This window comes from Hylobates moloch, unplaced genomic scaffold, assembly GCF_009828535.3.
Source record: "Hylobates moloch isolate HMO894 unplaced genomic scaffold, HMol_V3 SCAFFOLD_24, whole genome shotgun sequence".
In the NCBI taxonomy this organism is placed as follows: Eukaryota; Metazoa; Chordata; class Mammalia; order Primates; family Hylobatidae; genus Hylobates; species Hylobates moloch.
The window spans coordinates 3,921,723-3,940,251 of record NW_026652299.1 but is presented as its reverse complement, the minus strand read 5'-3'; the positions used below and the strand labels follow the sequence as shown (position 1 = coordinate 3,940,251).

Below are 18,529 nucleotides of genomic sequence, written 5' to 3'. Positions count from 1 at the left end.
ACACATGTGATTGCTGGGTAGTATGGCAGGTGTCTGTTTTAACTTTAAGAAGCTGTAAAGCTGTTTTCCAAAGTGGCTGGGCCATTTTGCTCTACCACCATCAATATGTGAAAGTTCTAGTTGCTCACATTTTCAGCAATACTTGATATTGTCCGTTAGTGTTTCTGTTTTGTTTTAGTCATTCTAATTAGTGTTAGTATTTCATCGTAGTTTTAGTTTGCATTTCCCTGATGATTGATAATATTGGGTAGCTTTTTTTAAAAAAAAATTTTATTCTTTGCCCTTTGGCAAAGGGCCTATTTGAATCTTTTGCCCATTTAAATAATTGGACAGTGTTTTTTCCTATGATTGAGTTGTAAGAGGCCTTTATATTTTCTGAGTATCAGTTCTTTTTTAGAAATGTGCTTTTCAAGTATTTTCTTCCAGTCTGTGACTTTTTTCTTCCCCTTAGCCTTCAAAGAGTAGAAGTTTTCATTTTAGTGAGGTTCAGTTTATCAATTCTTTCTTTTGTAGGTCATATGTGGTGTTCTAAGAAATATTTCATAATTCAAGGTCACAAAGATTTTTCCTGTTTTCTTTTGGAAGTTTAATAGTTTCAGGTATTATTTTAGGTCTATGATATGTTTAGAATTAATTTTTGTATGTAGTGTGATATATGGGTTGAAGTTTTTTGTTTTTTCTTTTTGTGTATGGATATTCAATTGCTCCAGCATCTGTGGTTGCCATGACTATCGTTTTTCTGTTGAATTGCCTTGACAGCTTTTCTTTATATCAATTGACCATTTATATGCGGGTCTATTTCTGGGTTCTCTGTTCTGTCCCATTGATACATGTTTCTGTCTTTTCACTATAACCATACTGTTTTTATTGCTGAAGTTTTATAGTAAGTCTTAAAATCAGTAAGTATGAATTCTCCTTTGTACTTCTTTTTCAGAGTTATTTTGGGTATTCCAGTTTCCTTGTTTTTCAGATAAGACAAGACATAATTTTGTAAATGCTAGTTGCAGTGGGGAAGCTGAAACCATTGATGAACTTTTTGTCTTTTGTAACATTAAAATCTGCTTTGTCATGCACATTGAGTGGATTTTTTTTAACCCATGAATACTTTTGTAATATCACAATTCATTTGGAAAATATTAGTTCTCTGAATTATGCAGACTTTCTAAATACTGTCACATTTCATTATTCAATATTTAAAAGTCACATTTATTGATATCACCACTGATCTCATCAGAAAATTCTTTGACTATTGGAAAGGTTGACACCATCACCTATTGCTGATGGCAGTAGATAAAAATTTTCAAAATTTTTATTTTTTGCTTGAAAACTTAAATTTTATCATTGAAAATGCATACTTGTTAGTTGCTTTTCTTGAAGTCACAGGTTCACTTGGTTTACTTTTGAGAACATGCCTGTCAGATACCCAAGTCTAAATAGCCATAGTTTGTTAGTTTACAACTCAGTCATATGTGGGCTTTTTCTTGAGGCAACCATTGTACAGTTGATCCTTGAATAACAAGGGTCTTAATTGTGTCAGTCTATACATATGTGGATTTTTTCCAATAAATATATTGGAAAAGGCTTTGGAGATTTGGGACAATTTGAAAAAACTCACAAATGAACTTTGTAGCCTAGAAATATTGAAAAAATTAAGAAAAGATGTGTCATGAATGCATAAAATATATGTAGAAACCAGTCTTTTATCATTTACTACCATAAAATATACACAAATCTATTATAAAAAGTTAAAATTTATCAAAACTTACATACACACTTACAGACCATACAGGCACAGTTTGCAGTTGAGAGAAATGTAAACAAATGTAAAGATACAGTATTAAATTATAATTGCATGAAATTAACTATAGTACATAGTGTACTACTGTAATAATTTCATAGCCACCTCCTGTTGCTATTGCGGTGAGCTCAAGTGTTGCGAATATCTACTTAAAACACCATATGATGCTAATCATCTCAGCTTGAGCAGTTTGTCTCTCCAGTAAATTGTATATTGCAGTAAAAAGTGATCTCTTGCAGTTCTAGCATATATTTTTCATTGTGTTTAGCACAATGCCGTGAACCTTGAGTAACACCATGGGACGCATACAAAGTGCCACTGGTGATATTGGAATTGATCCTAAGAAGAGAAAAGTCTTGACATTACAAGAAAAAGTGGAATTGTTTGATACATACCATAGATTGAGGTCTGCAGCTGTGGTTGCCATTCATGATTTATTTTGTGAACAGAAGGTGTAAACTTACGGTATCGATAAACACAGTTCAGTACTGTAAATGTATTTTCTCTTCCTTATTTTTAAAATAACATTGTCTTTTCTTTAGCTTACTTTAGTGTAAGAATGTAGTATATAATAAGTATAACATAGAAAATATGTGTTAATCGGCTGTTGATGCTATTGGTAAAGCTTTGGTTAACAGCCTATTGGGAAAGTTTTTGGGGAGTCAAAAGTTACACACTCATTTTTGTTTGTGTGCAAAGCCAGTGGTCCTTACCCCTGAGTTGTTAGGGGTCAGCTGTATTCACTATGCAGCAGAGTTATGTTTGCTTAGTTTTTGTGTCACACAATATTAAAAAGTAGTCTACTCAAGGGCCAACGTTTCATAAAATTAACAATTTCTGTGGCTTTTCATCAAGGACATTTTCAAGTGAAGTGAAACTAGTGATGTTCAGAGAAATACTGTGATATATATGGTTATATCCTATTATAATGGCTATTTTTATATTTAAAGTACAGGGATTAACCTGGAAACCTAAACCCAAAGTTATAAGTGGGAAGACAGTAAATTATTGACACTTTAGGAATACCTAAAGTTGCTATCTTGGGAAACAGTCTTTTATTTTAACAGCTAATGTGGTTATATTGTTGTTTTTACTATCTTATAGGTGCTATACTTGGTAGATCAGAAACTCAGGAGTGTCTTTTCTTTAATGCTAATTGGGAAAAAGACAGAACCAATCAAACTGGTGTTGAACCGTGTTATGGTGACAAAGATAAACGGCGGCATTGTTTTGCTACCTGGAAGAATATTTCTGGTTCTATTGAAATAGTGAAACAAGGTTGTTGGCTGGATGATATCAACTGCTATGACAGGTAAGAACGCATTTAAGATTTTATGGTAGTATTGAGGAATTTTCACACTTCCCCTCTTTTTGAAAGGGGAAAGATCAGTGCATGAATATTCACTTAAATGTTTCTTGCTTTTTTAAAAATGGGATTATAAAGAACATTATGACATGCTCTAATGACAGTATATTTTAAAGTAATAAAATAAACATGGCATATTTATGTTTCATCTTTGATATATTTTGAATAATCTACCCAGTAGTGGGAGCTCTGAAATAAAAACCATTTTCCCCAATGTTGTTAGGATTATAAACTTTTAAAATGCCAGTTTTAAGGAAAACATTTTAAAAATTACAAAAGTTTATCTGTTGAAAATCTATCCTCAAGAAGAATAAAATTTAATCATGTGTTTTTCTTTCAGTTTCCTTCTTTATGTATCTGGAAGAAATTGATCTTACTACATTCCCCACCCCCCACCCCCTTTTTTTTTTCTTGCAAAGTAGGGCTTTTGCTCTTTACCCGAAGAGACTTTTTTTTTTTTTTTTTTTGACACAGAGTTTCACTCTTGTTGCCCAGGCTGGAGTGCAATGACGCAATCTTGGCTCACCGTGACCTCCGCCTCCCGGGTTCAAGCGATTCTCTTTCCTCAGCCTCCCAAGTAGCTGGGATTACAGGCATGCACCACCATGCCCGGCTAGTTTTGTATTTTTAGCAGAGACAGGGTTTCTCCATGTTGATCAGGCTGGTCTCGAACTTCCGACCTCAGGTTACCCACCTGCCTCAGCCTCCCAAAGTGCTAGGATTACAGATGTGAGCCACCACGCCTGGTCTACCCCAAGAGACATTTTAACTTGACATTCAAAATTTCGTCAGAACTAACACAGTCCTCAAACTACATACTTGTTTTAATTGCTTTACTCTGTACTGGAAGTAAAATACAGTCGTCATGTTATTGACTGCATGTGATCTTTCTGTATGGAGTCCCATAGCTGTTAGGGTGATCCCTTAACTGCCTGGGCCACAGGATTTCTGCTGTGGGTAGGTGCTGAAGACAGGCAGAAGCTGTAAAGTCCTAGATAAACAGACATTTTGGAGCCAGAAAGTACTGCTGTATACAGTGAACACTAGATACTTCTGGATCACTTTTGGGAGCCTCAGTTGATTACCTGGAATCTGTGTTTGATTAGCTATATGTGACTAGGAGCAAAATGCATTGAATAAGCCCTTGAAAATTGGAGTAACTATACTTTTTGTGAGAAATTACAACACAGTCATTTAGATTTAGATATATATTTCATATTTAGGATGTACTTCTAAGTATGTGAATTTTCCAGGGATTATTTCTATGTACTTATATATTTTAGCTGCATTACTGATTATCAGCCTCTACTAACAGAAGTGGTCAAGTGATATTTGCTGTTATGAAAGGTAAACAGGAAGAAATTGGGGAAAAATGAGTTTGGGAATCATCTTTATCCCAAACTATCTTTTATCATTTAGTTGGAATCAGGGATTCCTATTCTTTTTTGTAGTAGAAAACTACTTTGCTCTTTACCTAAAGACAGTACTCCAGCTATGTGAGACTCGGATAGTGCCAAAAAGAGTAGTGAGCCATTTTCACTGGAGTCTGCAAGTGTGTTATTCATTGCAAATACTTGCTCTTAGAATGGTAATTACTATACCACCTTTGTGTCTGGAGGTTAAATGCTAATTTTAAACTATAAAATTTTTGTTTTTATACTCTAAATTTGATTGGAAACAAATAGGATAGTAAGAGAAGTAAGAGGAAAAGAAGATTCAAGAATTGTCAAAGTGTGGAAGAAAAGAAAATGATAAAAGAAGAATGAAATTGAATGGTGAAAAGTAACCTTATTGAATTAATTAGGCTAAGTAATCATGTTAATCTGTTGTAATTTGAGACATGATTTTAAATATGTTTTTAAATTTATATTTCTCTTTATAAATTGTTAAAATTTAGCTTTCATTTGTCTTTAAAAAACCTCTTGCTAAATAGATGTTGATGTTGAGTATATTTTAGTTTGATTTTGTTAAAACTCCTATCTCCCTGAAATTTCTTCAGCTTTTCACTTAAGAATTAAATTCTACCTTATTATTCTGACAATTATCAAAAAAGTTCAGTTTGTTATTAAGATACATCTTTTAAGTTCATCTGATGTTGATTTTTTTTTTAAATAGGTTTAGCTGTTTGTTAGTGGGTGATTAGGATTTGTTCTAGAGGCTAAATCCAGGTCTTTTCATGACTTAAGGTCCTATACAGAAGGCTACTTTATTTTTATTTTTTTGGTTTAATTCTAATCTGTTTGAGTTATTAGGTGCTATATGATTATTGTATACATGTTTGTTTTCTACTTATTGCTCATCTCAACCCTGTTCATTGCATTCAGGGAATTTAAATCTACACTCTAAAAAACAATGACAGTATTAATTTCTCAGCCTAGTTTGAGTTTCTGATGTTGAAATGTTTAACCCATGAGATATGAGCTTTTATCACTTAGCATGTGTATATGTATTTGTATGTGTACATACACATACATACACAGTTTTGTATATAGTTTTCAGTTTTTGTATTCACAAAATGGAAATGCTATATTTCCTGTGAGCAAAAGCACTCTTAGACCAAATTGCCTCATTGACTTTATGTCCTCTTCAAGCTTTTCTAATAATTAAAAAAATTAAAAGAGGTGATTGCCTTAGGTTGCTCACTAAAAACCAAATTACAGCAATAGTCTCTAGTAGTCAATGTGATTGTTATAAAATCAGTTGTTAATTTTTTTTTTCTAAAGAGATTTAGTAACAGGAATCCAGGAACATTTTTGGTTTTTAAGAATTATTAGATATTAATATGAATCTTGAAGTTAAATATAAATGGCTAATTTATTATTTTATTTCAGAATAAAAATACCTGTTGTAGGGTCAGTATAATAATATTGATTTTAATTATTTTCTTCTCTGCTTATTTACAGGACTGATTGTGTAGAAAAAAAAGACAGCCCTGAAGTATATTTTTGTTGCTGTGAGGGCAATATGTGTAATGAAAAGTTTTCTTATTTTCCGGAGATGGAAGTCACACAGCGTAAGTTCACAGGGAAAATACATAGGTTTGCTCAGCTGTAGATTGGAAACAAAATATATTTGTGTTGATGGAATAATTTACCCCTACCTCTTCCCCAAAATTTGAGACTATGACAGATATTTATTATAGAATTTTGTAGACCAAATCTGAGTTATTTTTCCCCCCCTTTTCCACAGCCACTTCAAATCCAGTTACACCTAAGCCACCCTATTACAACATCCTGCTCTATTCCTTGGTGCCACTTATGTTAATTGCGGGGATTGTCATTTGTGCATTTTGGGTGTACAGGCATCACAAGATGGCCTACCCTCCTGTACTTGTTCCAACTCAAGTAAGTTATTGTCCTGTACTTTGTAGTGTTTTAAATTTTATATTTTTGAGAAATATTACTGTGGTGAAACCCACTAACTTATTACAAATTATTTTCCTTTGGAGTTAATTTTTGAATGTTTATTGTCATGAGAACTCTAGCGAACTTTGCAGACTTACTAATGTACCGCGTCCTAAACTTTTCTCACTTTATGGTCGAGGTCGAGTAGAATGAAGGGGTATTCCCATTTCTATTCCTCTTTGGAGAGTTTTACTTTCATGCTCATACTAACCTGCTTTGCTTCTTGAGAAGTCATTTATGATGCAGAAGTGAAATCATAACCCTGTCTTTGCCCTCTGTCCCCTCCTCCATTTCTAAATTTCTGTGCCTTTTTCAAGACCACTTGGCAAAACATTTTATCCGTGAGGATAGACTCAGGGAAGTAACCAAAAAAGTATAGTAAAGAGAGGTTTCATAAAGGCTTCAGGAAGATTTATCCATAAAGATGTTTTTGTAGGGAAGAGGAGCAGAAAAGTAACCTTTCTTACGTTGTTGGTAGATCAAGTATTTTTTTTGGTTGCTTCATATCAAGTGTGTACTGAAGACTAAAAACTTTTTTAAGGCTCTTAATTGTCACACATCACACCCCAATTATTTCTGGAAATATAGGTGTGGAGAGTAATCAGATTAAATTCATTAAATTTTCTACATTCTCTTATAATGTAGACACTTTGTGCAGGTCTGGTATTTATAAGGACTTTTCATGGAAGTAGTATTCTACAGGCCTATGAAAACTGGTAACTTTTGGTTTTACTTGCTTGAGACATCTCTGAATTCTAGTTTTTACTGTGTTTCTTTTAACTCTTAAGATCGCATTACCTCAGCCTTCTGGATCTCTTGGTGTAACTTTGCTTCTTTAATACCAGAAGGATTAATGGTTAAAACTTGATAGAAGAAAATGGTAAAGTCCTATAATTTAATGACCAAAACAACTCCTTCCCTGTAAGCTTTATTTATATAACACATTTATTTCTCAGTGCTTGCAGCAATCTGTTAGTATTAGATCATGGATTCCCATAATCTTTGTAAGATGTGTATATAGAGAAATAAACCCAAAGGTAAAATACCGTGTTCGGTAATTAGGTAAACATTATTTTGTACACCTTGAGTATTTTAACTTTTAAACAGTAGTAACTAAGTTTGTGTTCATTAAGAATCATTTCTAAAAAGTGTTTTAAAATAAAAAGTTTTAGTACCTAGTCTATGTAGTTTACTCCAAATGGCCATAGGATACACTTTACCTTCTGTCAGTGATAACTTTTAAAAAATTTGTTTTAGTATCAAAATTTAGAAGAGAGATTATTCAGTATTATAATAGTTTCCTGAATTTACCGGATCTGTGATATGCTAGAAACAAGCCGGGAACCACATTTATAAATAAATTTGTTAAGGTTTTTATAGGAGGAGTTTTAAAATGTAATCTTATAGATAACACTGATCTGTATACAGTATTGTTACAAAAATGTGCTTAAAGCTTTTCTTAAAGGGCTTTATATCCTATGTATGTGGTCAGTTTTTTAAGAAAGACTACATAAGGGTTTGGACTTTTAAAAAGGATTGATGTTATTCGTAAATAAGAACCAGGGATTTTCTGTGAGTATCCGTACATCTCTGTGGGTTTTAGATACTTGTTATGGTTAAAGTTACTGTACATATTTATTTAGTACTTACATGCTCTGTCATGAGTTTATATGAATTTGTATGAATTTCTGAAAAATAAGAAAGAAATGTAAAGATTTTGTGATAAAGTGACCTGGTGTGATTAAGCTTTGGTATGAAAAATACAAGATAGGCCTGATTTTATGCTTTCCTTCTGTCATCAGTGTGGAACTTCACTTCTGTCATCTCTCGCAGTTTCTGAAGCAGTATTCGTGCTTCAAGTCTTGTTTTTGCTGAGAGATTTGTGCCAACTGTTCTGCAAGACCACTTCGTGGCCATCATGTAACAAAAGGCTTAGTTTTATCTTCTATTTCAAAATAATGATAATTACATCAAGCATTTATTGAACATTTTACAGTGTACTAGGGCACTGTTAAGGTACATTATACATAAAGATATAAATTATATGGGAACATATAAAAAAGCATAAAATATTTTTTTCAATGATTTCCAAGTTGTGAGACTGATATCATCTTTGGAATTTGTTAAAAAATACAAATTTTGGGACCACACTCCTGAAAGTATGGAATGGGGCATGGGATGTTATGTTTTTAATAAGCTTCCCAGGCGATTCTGGTGACCAGCCAGGTATGGAAAATACTAATTTACTTTTATCTCATGGAGTTGTTTATGTAGTAAAATCTCCATTTTATAGATAGAAAAATCTGACCCAAGGACTCTTTGACACTAAAGCTTTGTTCTTATTACTTATGCTGTTCTCCCTCTTTTTTCATAAAGCAAATGCCTTTTCTTTCATATAACTCAGTAAACTTTTCTGCCATCTCAAAATCATCCTGTAGGCTAATTTATTTTCCTACTTTTGGATATTGAATAGTTTGTATGACTACTAAAATGAGGAATAACATCATCTTATGTAAACATTGTCTCACGTAGGACAAAAAGAGAAGTAAATAAGTCATAGATACATAGAAGGGCATATTCATGTATTTTCCATTAAAAATTTCCAAAAATTCTAAAGTACATTTTGGAATAGGGTTGATGACCCTTTTTAGAATAGGGTTTATAAACATGTGGTTGGGCTGTAGATAAAAATTTCTGTGCTTGAGTTGATACTGCCAATTCCTATTAAGACTTTTTCGAAGGGTAGGAGAAGTAGGAGAGAGATATTTGAAGTCTTAAAGTGACTTCTGTATTTCACCCCATATTCATGTCCCCATATTTCAACTTTAATTCTACACCAGTTAGGAAAAGATCTTACAGTCTTGCCCCGGATTTTTGGAACATTCTTCCTCTGGATTCTTTAAGTGCTTTTAGACAGTGCCATAACATTTGTCATTCTTTTTCTTAGGGAGACTTTTCCTCAAAGCTTTGGCTAAAGGGTGGTTTGTGAGTGAACTGGTCTGTTGTAAGACATTGTTCTCATTATTAGTAAGCTGGTTCTGGCAGTTAGGTGAGGGATTCTTCATCTCTGTGACATCAAATTGTTTAGAATTTTTCCTGGTTGTGTTAGTATTTTATCCTGAAGAAGTGATGTGGGGGTATAAGTACTTTAAAATCTGGTCTTTCATTATGGTTCCTAGTAACCAATAAAAATACAAATTCTGGAATAAATTTAGCACAGTTGAAGGCACAGAAAAAAGCAGTTTGCTGGTCGTTTTTTTTTCGTAAGTCCTATATTTCTGTCATTGTTTCATGGTATCACTTTATTCTTATTCATCCTGGGTGAAAGCCTTGGAGACAACTATTCTTGGCTCTGTCATTTACCAAGTCCTGTTCATTCACCTTTTCATTCTAATTGATCCTATTGTAGTTCAGGACATTATTACTCCTAAGGCTAAGATTATTTCTATAATCTCAAAGTTGGTCTTCTTGCTTCCATTTCTCTCCCTTCATCTGTAATATTGCCAGAATAGCATTTTACATGTTTGATTATGTTACTTATGTGTTTAAAATATGTGTGGGCTCTCAGTGAGCCACAGCAAAGAAGACCAAGTTGGAGCATGACATGTGGTCTTCCATACTCTCTTTGTCTTTTGGCACTTTCTTCCCATTACACCCCGAAACATCTGTCATATGCATCTAACATTGTATTAGTTGTAATCCTCCTTGAAAGATTTGAGAAAATAGTGCTTGGGTCATTCTTTCATTTGTCATTCAGATAAATAACCCCAGTTGAGAAGGGCTCATAATGTGTTTTATTCTCCCACTAGATTGTAAGCCTCTTGAAGATGAGGTATGTATTGTAATCACTACTGTGTCTTACACAGTATTTGTATGGAATAATCGTTCAGTAAGTGCTGAATTGCTGAACTGAGTTTGTTGCATATGGAATTATACTGAGATGATAACGTAGTATGTCTAGGGATTCCTTTAATAAACATTCAGGTGCTTTAGGGCTTTGCCTTGAGAGAAATCTTGAGGCCATGATTTTGCAGGGGGCTGTAAAATAAGTTGAAGTATTTCAGGCATTTATAAGAGAATGACATTATTCAGTTCTTTCAATTGAATGACATTATTCAATCACACACTGAAGCATCCTATCTGTTTTCGTTACCCAGCTCACTTTTCTTTTGCCTGTGCTGAAACTATCTTCCCACATATAGGAAGATGCTTTTATAATATGCATTGAGTAAACCGAATGCAAACTGGTTTTTCTAGTGACAGTGAGTCATGAATATGAGGGAATTGATGGACTCTATTATTAAGAAGTCTTATTGTGGTTAGAGTTAATGCAGTTTCAGTAAAATGGCGCCGCTTTCATAACCATATGTGAGCTTGTTTCCTGCTTATAAGATCTATATTTGTGCTGATAAAATATCACTTGATAAGAAAATGAATTTTAAGGGTTAGAAATGACCTACCTTTAACAAGGCACGAAGTTAGCTTCTTGTTTACTTTGAAAGACTATTTAAGTAGCACTTCAGTATTGAAAATTAATTCTTTCTTAAATAACATCAGCCTGTTCAGTCTTTACTTTATGATAGTTTGTCTAGGTGTGGGTCTGATAAGGACTAAAGCTTTGGGATACCTAAATTAGGCATACAAAATAATCCTTTTGACCTTAGCATTAAAGTAATAATAGGTTGTCATTTCATGCTATGTCAGATTACTGTTCACTGAGAAACCAAGCTATCTGTGAAAATGCTTTGTGGGATTTTCTTCTTGAACATGAGTTTATGTATTTAAAATTAATAAGAATCTGAAAGGGTAGGAAAACATTTTTCAGCCAAGTTAATTTAGAAGAGTATATACTGCTTCCTTATTGGGGAAGGGTGCAGGAGAAATTTACTAAATTTATTGAGTATTTAATATGCTAATAACAAGTTATACTTACAAAATAAATACTATATTCATAGAAACATGTCTTGTAATAGGTTGACTACTGATTGGAGTTTATGAACACATCTCTTTCCCTTTTGCTTTTTCTCTCTTCATTTAAAATCTCTTCTAATTAAAAAGTTAATTATAAATACATGCTTGTGGTATCAAGACAAACTGTACAGAAAGAAGTATGAAAAAATAGAATCATTTTCTCCTCTTTTCCCTTTCTCTGTCACTTTCCTGAAATAATCAATTTTAACAGATTGGTGTGTATCCCTTGGCACCTTTCTCTAACCTTATTTTTTTGAGTATATATGTTTTCTTTTTTATGAGCTATAAACTATTCCACAACTGGCTTATTTTAATTTAACAGTATATGGACAGCTTTTCAGATTTATATTTTTAATGTTTTATTAAATTATGTGTTTTTAAGTGAAATGTAATGGAGTTTTATTGTATGCTTATGAAATACCAAAATTTGATTTTTTGGTAAAAATTGTGTATATTTAAAGTGTACAATGTGATTTTTTTTAAGCTTAGAGTTTATATTAGGTTTCTGCTAAGACAGAGAACTCACAACTCACAAATATTTGCAACTGTATTTTTTTAGTGTGTTTAAAATATGACATAATGCTATTGTCTTATGCATGAGCATTCTTTGTGTGTGTGTGGGTGTGTGTATGTGTATGTCTAAGAAATAGTATAGGGCTACTATAGATGTTGTTCTGTGTCCTACCTTGATGTGTGATTATTTTTGTATTAGTAACCTAAATTACAACTTACTTTAATATATACTTCTAATTGTGGGGAGAAGTGTCATAAGTTATCTCGACATGCAGCTTGACAAAAAAATTTACTCTCATCAGGCATATATAATTTATTCCACTTACAAATGCTCAGACAAGGCCAGTTGGAGATTGTCCAAAATTCTGTGTCCGAAAGCAAAAAGGGAGGAAGGGGTGAAGGTAAAAAATTTGAACCTTTATCAATAGCTTAAAATAAGGTAAAGTTGCACATTAAAATTAATTAATGCACCTTATTTCTAAGAGTGACTTCTGATTAAATTTTGAAATCTTGAGTTCAGGTTTTCTTTGGCTTGTACAGGTTCTCTGTCAGTTCATTGGTGCATATGGACCAGAGTATATCATTTATCCTCCTTCTCTGGCAAGGAGATGTGTATTTAGGAAGAAGTGAGTTTGTTTTTTTCCTGTGTTCTTCATTTCCTGGACCTCATCCTAGACCTTGTTCTTTCATTCCTAGTTACTTCATTGCTGTCAAATCTTTTTTTTTTTTTAATTAGGATAATAGAAATGAAAAACATCCCATTGTTAGCTAAAGCTGCTTGTAGCAGATGAGCTAGGAATTGTTCAGTGTTTTCATTTTTGCTTAACTGCTCACTCAGTGCTTGATTGCCTACGGTGTGCCAGGCATCATGCTGTGTGTATGGTAAAAGTGGCAAGAGGACAGTACTTGCTTCCCCTTCTGGGGCCTACAGTTAATATGTAGGTGAAGTAACACAGGATGATGGACTGTAGCCTGGAAATGAAAGGCAAAGAGTGTAAGAAGTGAGTTGCTTCAACAATTTTAGGCAAAGACTGGAGGAAGGGAGGAAAAATGTCTTATTCCAGATCTGTGCTGATTGGGAGAGGAGCCACATGTGGGTGCGTAGCTAATGCTAAGTGCTCAGTAAGTATTCACTGTTATTGGTGTTAGAGTAACAACTTCAAAATTGAACTCAAACAGAATCATTTTTACTGAAATTATTGTTGATATATGTTAATACTTTGAAATTAATTGGTGTAATAAAAGATTCATTTTGAGTATTATATCAGGCACTATACAGATCACTTTACACATATTAACTCATTTAATTTGTTAGTATCATGGGGTTCTGTCCTATTTATCAAGTCCATTTTATTTTAGTTTATTTTTTTATTTTATTTTTTACTTTAAATTCTGGGATACATGTGCAGAGCATGCAGGTTTGTTAACTAGGTGTATCTGTGCCATGGTGGTATGCTGCACCTATCAACCCGTCAGCTAGGTTTTAAGCCCCACATGCATTAACTATTTGTCCTGATGCTCCCCTTCCCTTGTTCCCCTGTCTCTTGACAGGCCCCAGTGTATGTTGTTCCCCTCCCTGTGTCTATGTGTTCTCATTGTTCTACTCCCACTTATGAGTGAGAACGTGTGGTGTTTGGGTTTCTGTTCCTGGGTTAGTTTGCTGAGGATTATGGCTTCCAGCTTCATCCATGTCCCTGCAAATGACATGATCTCATTCCTTTTTATGGCTGCATAGTATTTCATGGTATATACGTACCACATTTTCTTTATCCAGTCTATTGTTGATGGGCATTTGGGTTGGTTCCATGTCTTTGCTGTTGTGAATAGTGCTGCCGTAAATATACGTGTTCATGTGTCTTTATAACAGAATGATTTATATTCCTTTGGGTATATACCCAGTAATGGGATTGCTGGGTCAAATGGTATTTCTGATTCTAGATCCTTGAGGAAATCACCACACTGTCTTCTTCTATGGTTGAACTAATTTACATTCCCACCAACAGTGTAAAAGCATTCCTATTTCTCCACAGCCTCACCAGCACCTGTTGTTACTTGACTTTTTAATAATCAGCCATTCTGACTGTTGTGAGATGCTATCTCATTGTAGTTTTGAAGTCCGTTTTATAGATAAGAAAATTGAGGCATTCATAGATGAAGTGACTTGGCTTAGAGTCACCCTAGTGGGTGGCAAAGCCTGGGCATTTATATCCAAGGATTATTGCCCATTGATTGAATGGCTTATTTCAATTAATAATTAAGTGGAGTCCATAAAAAAACCAAAGCAGGGGCTAGGTGTGGTGGCTCACACCTGTAATCCCAGCACTTTAGGAGGCCGAGGTGGGTGGATCACCTGAGGTCAGGAGTTTGAGACCAGCCTGGCCAACATGGGAAAACAACATGGGGAAACCCTGTCTCTACTAAAAATACAAAAATTAGCCAGGCTTGGTGGCGCACACCTGTAATCCCAGCTACTTGGGAGGCTGAGGCGGGAGAATTGCTTGAACCTGGGAGGCAGAGCTTGCAGTGAGCCGAGACCATGCCACTGCACTCTAGCCTGGGTGACAGAGACTCTGTTTCAAAAAAAAAAAAACCAAAAGAAAAGAAAAAAAAAACACAAAGTAGGATAAAGAGATCAGAGTATATAAACTACATTTAAAATAGTTTTCATAGTGATTATATGTGGCCTTGTAGATAACCATTTTACCGTCTCACAGTTTATTCACGTGTAACATGGTCTCTTTTCTGGTTTTTTCAGCTACACTTGCAGAATACAGATATGAAAATAAATCAAAATAAACTTCTGTAGCCAGTCATAAACCTGATTCTTTTAAGCGGCAACCCCAAAAGGAGAATGGGCATGCCTACGTTTCTTTCAGACTTAACTCCAGTGCTGGCTACCTTGAGGTGCTCTACTTCTTAGGGAACATATCCAGAATCTTCATTTCACCTGCCTTGGCCTTTCTTTGCTTTCCTTCCGAGAGGAATAGGATGAGAGAAACTGTAGGAAGTAGGAATTATCACAGAGGAATTTTGACTATTTAATTGGATGGAATCATTGCTGTGCAATTGACATGTCAATATTGTTGAATCTCTTAATATATGTCTTGCTTTCCTTAGTTCAGAAACATTGTCCTTGCATATACTGTATTATTTAAAATTCTGTTTATATTCTGCTTGGCAGGATAGTCTTTTTAAAATTTAAAATGGTAAAATTTCTTAGAATGTAAAATAATTAGTTGATATTAAGAGGAAACAAATTCAGAATTTGTCAGTTTTCATATAGTTTGGATAGGAGGACCTTAATTCGTCCTGGTAATCCTAAAAAGTTGTTGAGTGAGGTATCTCCACTCCCAGAAAAAAATCAGTCTGTCTCTCTCTAGATACAGAGATACAGATATTTCTTGGAATGGTTTGAATAGTAAATAAAAGAAAACTTATAGTACATATCATATATACATGTTTATAGTATATAAACAAAAATCTCTATTTTCTAGAAAGATTTTTTGTATTCCAGATCTGTGTATCTGTTTACTAAATGTCTCCATTTATATGTCTCCAAGCACTTACCATTCACAGGTAGTGATTGTCTCTCACAAACCTGGTTGTCAGTAAATGGAACCACTGTCCATTTGGTTGCATAAGCCAGGAAACTAGGATGTCTCAACTCTGTTTTTCACCTTAGCTGCTTCCCCCTAGTACTTACTCCATCTCTCAAGGGTGTTCTCCACAGGGAAATCTTCTCAGACTTTACCTGTCATTATAAGTCAGGTTTCTCTTTACAGATGTTGAAGGTACTGAATTCCTTTTTATTAGTGTGAATTGGTGATTAGTCTTTCTGTCCTGCACTGCTGCAAGCTTCATGAGAGCCTGGCTAGTCAGTGCCTGGCACAGACTAGTTACTCAGTAAAATTTGTTGGATGAATGAATGAATGAACTATTGTTCATTCTTTTCTGATATTTGGCAGTAGTTTTTTTTCCACTTCAGGGATAAGCAGCAAATCTTCTTCTCACCTACAAACCTAATAGCTTGATATTAATGTGCAGATTGGATTTTCACCGTTACCTACAGTTGTAGTATATAATAGTCAAGCTACATTTTCTATATTGTGAGTCCAGAGTTTTGTTTGCTTTTTGCTTAGTTGTATATTTTAGTGCATTTTATTTTACTTTATTTTTATTTTTGGAGATGAGGTATCGCTCTGTCACCCAGGCTGGAATGCAGTGGCATGATCACAGCCCACTGCAGCCTCAACCTCCCAGACTCAAGATGTCTTCCCTCCTCAGACATCCGAGTAGCTGGGACCACAGGTATGTGCAACCACGCCCAGCTAATTAAAAAATTTTTTTTTGTAGAGAAGGGATCTCCCTATGTTGCCTAGGCTGGTCTCGAACTCCTAAGCTCAAAGATCCTCCTGCCTTGGCCTCCCAAAATGCAGAGATTATAGGTATGAGCCATCACACCTGGCCATTAAAAAATTTTTGCTTTACCCCTCTTATTTTGTCATGTAGTTTATGCATTGAGGACTGTTGCTGGTGTCTCTTGTTTGTTTATTCTAATCCTCATTTATTGAGAAGTGTATTAAGCAAACATATGTGGTTATTTTGTATTTATTCAGGTACTTAAGTGAATGTATTTTTTTATTCTGTTTTTACCTTCATATTTTGTTGCATAGTTGATATTTTGAGGCTTGTTCTTGGTGTCAGTTTGGGTTATTTTATAGCCTATCCTAATGTTCATTTCTTGGGAAATGTATTGGGCAGCGACATACTTTTTGGTAAGATGTATGGATAGCACCTACTTGCATAGTGCTGGTATAGTGTCATCCTTATCTCTGAAAACACCTGTATTTAAACAAGATCTGAGAGATCCTTGAGCCTTTGGAAACCATAGTCTAGTTATTCAGTTGGCATGTATTTCTTTCAAGGGATTAATTTTACTCTGGAGTACTGGATAAGATGTTTTGATAGTAGGATTATCTCAGCCTTTTGGATGAATTATAAATACTCTTGAATCATTATCACAGGAATAAAATCTAGAAGGAAGAAAACTAGTTAAGCAACTAGTACAGATAAATGAGTTGTCAGTTCTGTTTTGTCGGTGCTATTGTTCTCTATAGAAATATTGGAAACTGGGGAACATAACCATTATCCATTGGAGGAATTCTCAGCCTTCCCTGCCGCTGGTGATCATATTTCTTTTAATTTTAAATTTAGACCCTTACCTATTTTGGGATGACTGGAAAAATGAAAATCCTGTTCTCTGTCAGTGTCTGAGTGTCTTTAGAATGTGAGATGTGTGATTACTTGTTCCCAGGGCCACCACTGCTTAACTGCTTCACCTTGATGTGCTGGGCAAGTAGGTTTGATAATACTCTGTCACTATGTTTTACTTAATTCTGATGATCTTGTTTTCCTGTCTTAGTTTCTTGCCATGGTGTATTATAGTGCACGCACCTAGCCACCAGAAACATTTTTCTGTCTCACCATTATGATTCTGTCTTCCATGAAAGGGAAGTGAGGCAGTTCAGGAAATAGGAAATTCTAGAGGTTCTTAAGACAACTGTCAGAAAGTCTGAGAAACTGATTCTAGCTATATGTAAATTTGTTAGGGCTGCTAGCTCGTTTTTGCTAAAGGCAATACTGCCCCCTAGTGTCAAGAAGGCAGTTCCAATTTGTAAATTCCTTGTTTTCTAATTTAGACTCTAGAGGCTCTTAGAAAAATAAATAATCATTATTTAAGACTTGGTTTAGTTTGTTTGCAGGCATGAAGTCATTGGATCAGTTAACTTGGGATTATACTGGAGTCAAGAATTTGTTTACTACCTGTCTCTCATATCTAAGGGGTTCTTTTTGATATTACTTTCCTCTGTTTATAAGGAAAGTGTTCCCTATCTTTATTTAAACAATGTAAAACATTGGATCATTGCCAACTTTTAAAATACTAAACCATTATTCTCTTTCCTTCACTTTTGTAACTGATGTGTCATTTTTCATTTCATTCTGGATATGAATCGTAATTTCTTTTGCCTGTGTTTTTTCTTCACAAGCACGCCTTTCATATAATGATAGAGGTAAGATGCATTGATGTTTGTTTTATGGTTGTGGAACTTTCTGTGGATGCATACTAAACATTTTGTTCTTAGCTTTTTGTTGTTGTTACTGCTTTACTGTGCATCCTCTATAATTTATACATTTATGTCATAAAGGGTTCTCCCTCACCCAGCTTTTATTATTAAAACATGATTGATTTGACTTAGGAATGGCTTTTAGTTTTAAGAGACTAACAGTATTTATATTTATTTAAGGTAGGATGTAGAAAAAACTGTTTTACTTGATTAGAAGTTAACACCTTAACGGCTCCATTCGCCTCAAAAACCTTGTATTGGTTAATTTTTATAATATGTCATTAGTTTAAATGTCAGCATGTGTTCATTTTTAACAGGGGTCGATTTTCTAATCCAGCCTATTGTATTTAAA

At 34.3% G+C, this 18,529-nt stretch overlaps 1 protein-coding gene across 2 annotated transcripts in view; it reads left to right on the top strand.

The window, feature by feature from the left end:
* Window positions 1-2,900: 2,900 nt before the first annotated feature.
* The window catches only part of ACVR2A (activin A receptor type 2A), a 34,419-nt gene continuing 18,790 nt past the window's right edge, over window positions 2,901-18,529 (top strand). The window contains exons 1-4 of one of the 2 annotated variants that reach the window (XM_032145638.2): window positions 2,918-3,110; window positions 6,068-6,177; window positions 6,354-6,508; window positions 18,100-18,123. In XM_032145638.2, the coding sequence (XP_032001529.1) occupies window positions 6,129-6,177; window positions 6,354-6,508; window positions 18,100-18,123 (228 nt within the window). In that variant the 5' untranslated portion in view covers window positions 2,918-3,110; window positions 6,068-6,128. Of the gene's footprint in view, window positions 3,111-6,067; window positions 6,178-6,353; window positions 6,509-18,099; window positions 18,124-18,529 lie in introns of both variants that reach the window. The other variant, XM_032145639.2, reaches the window with a different exon arrangement.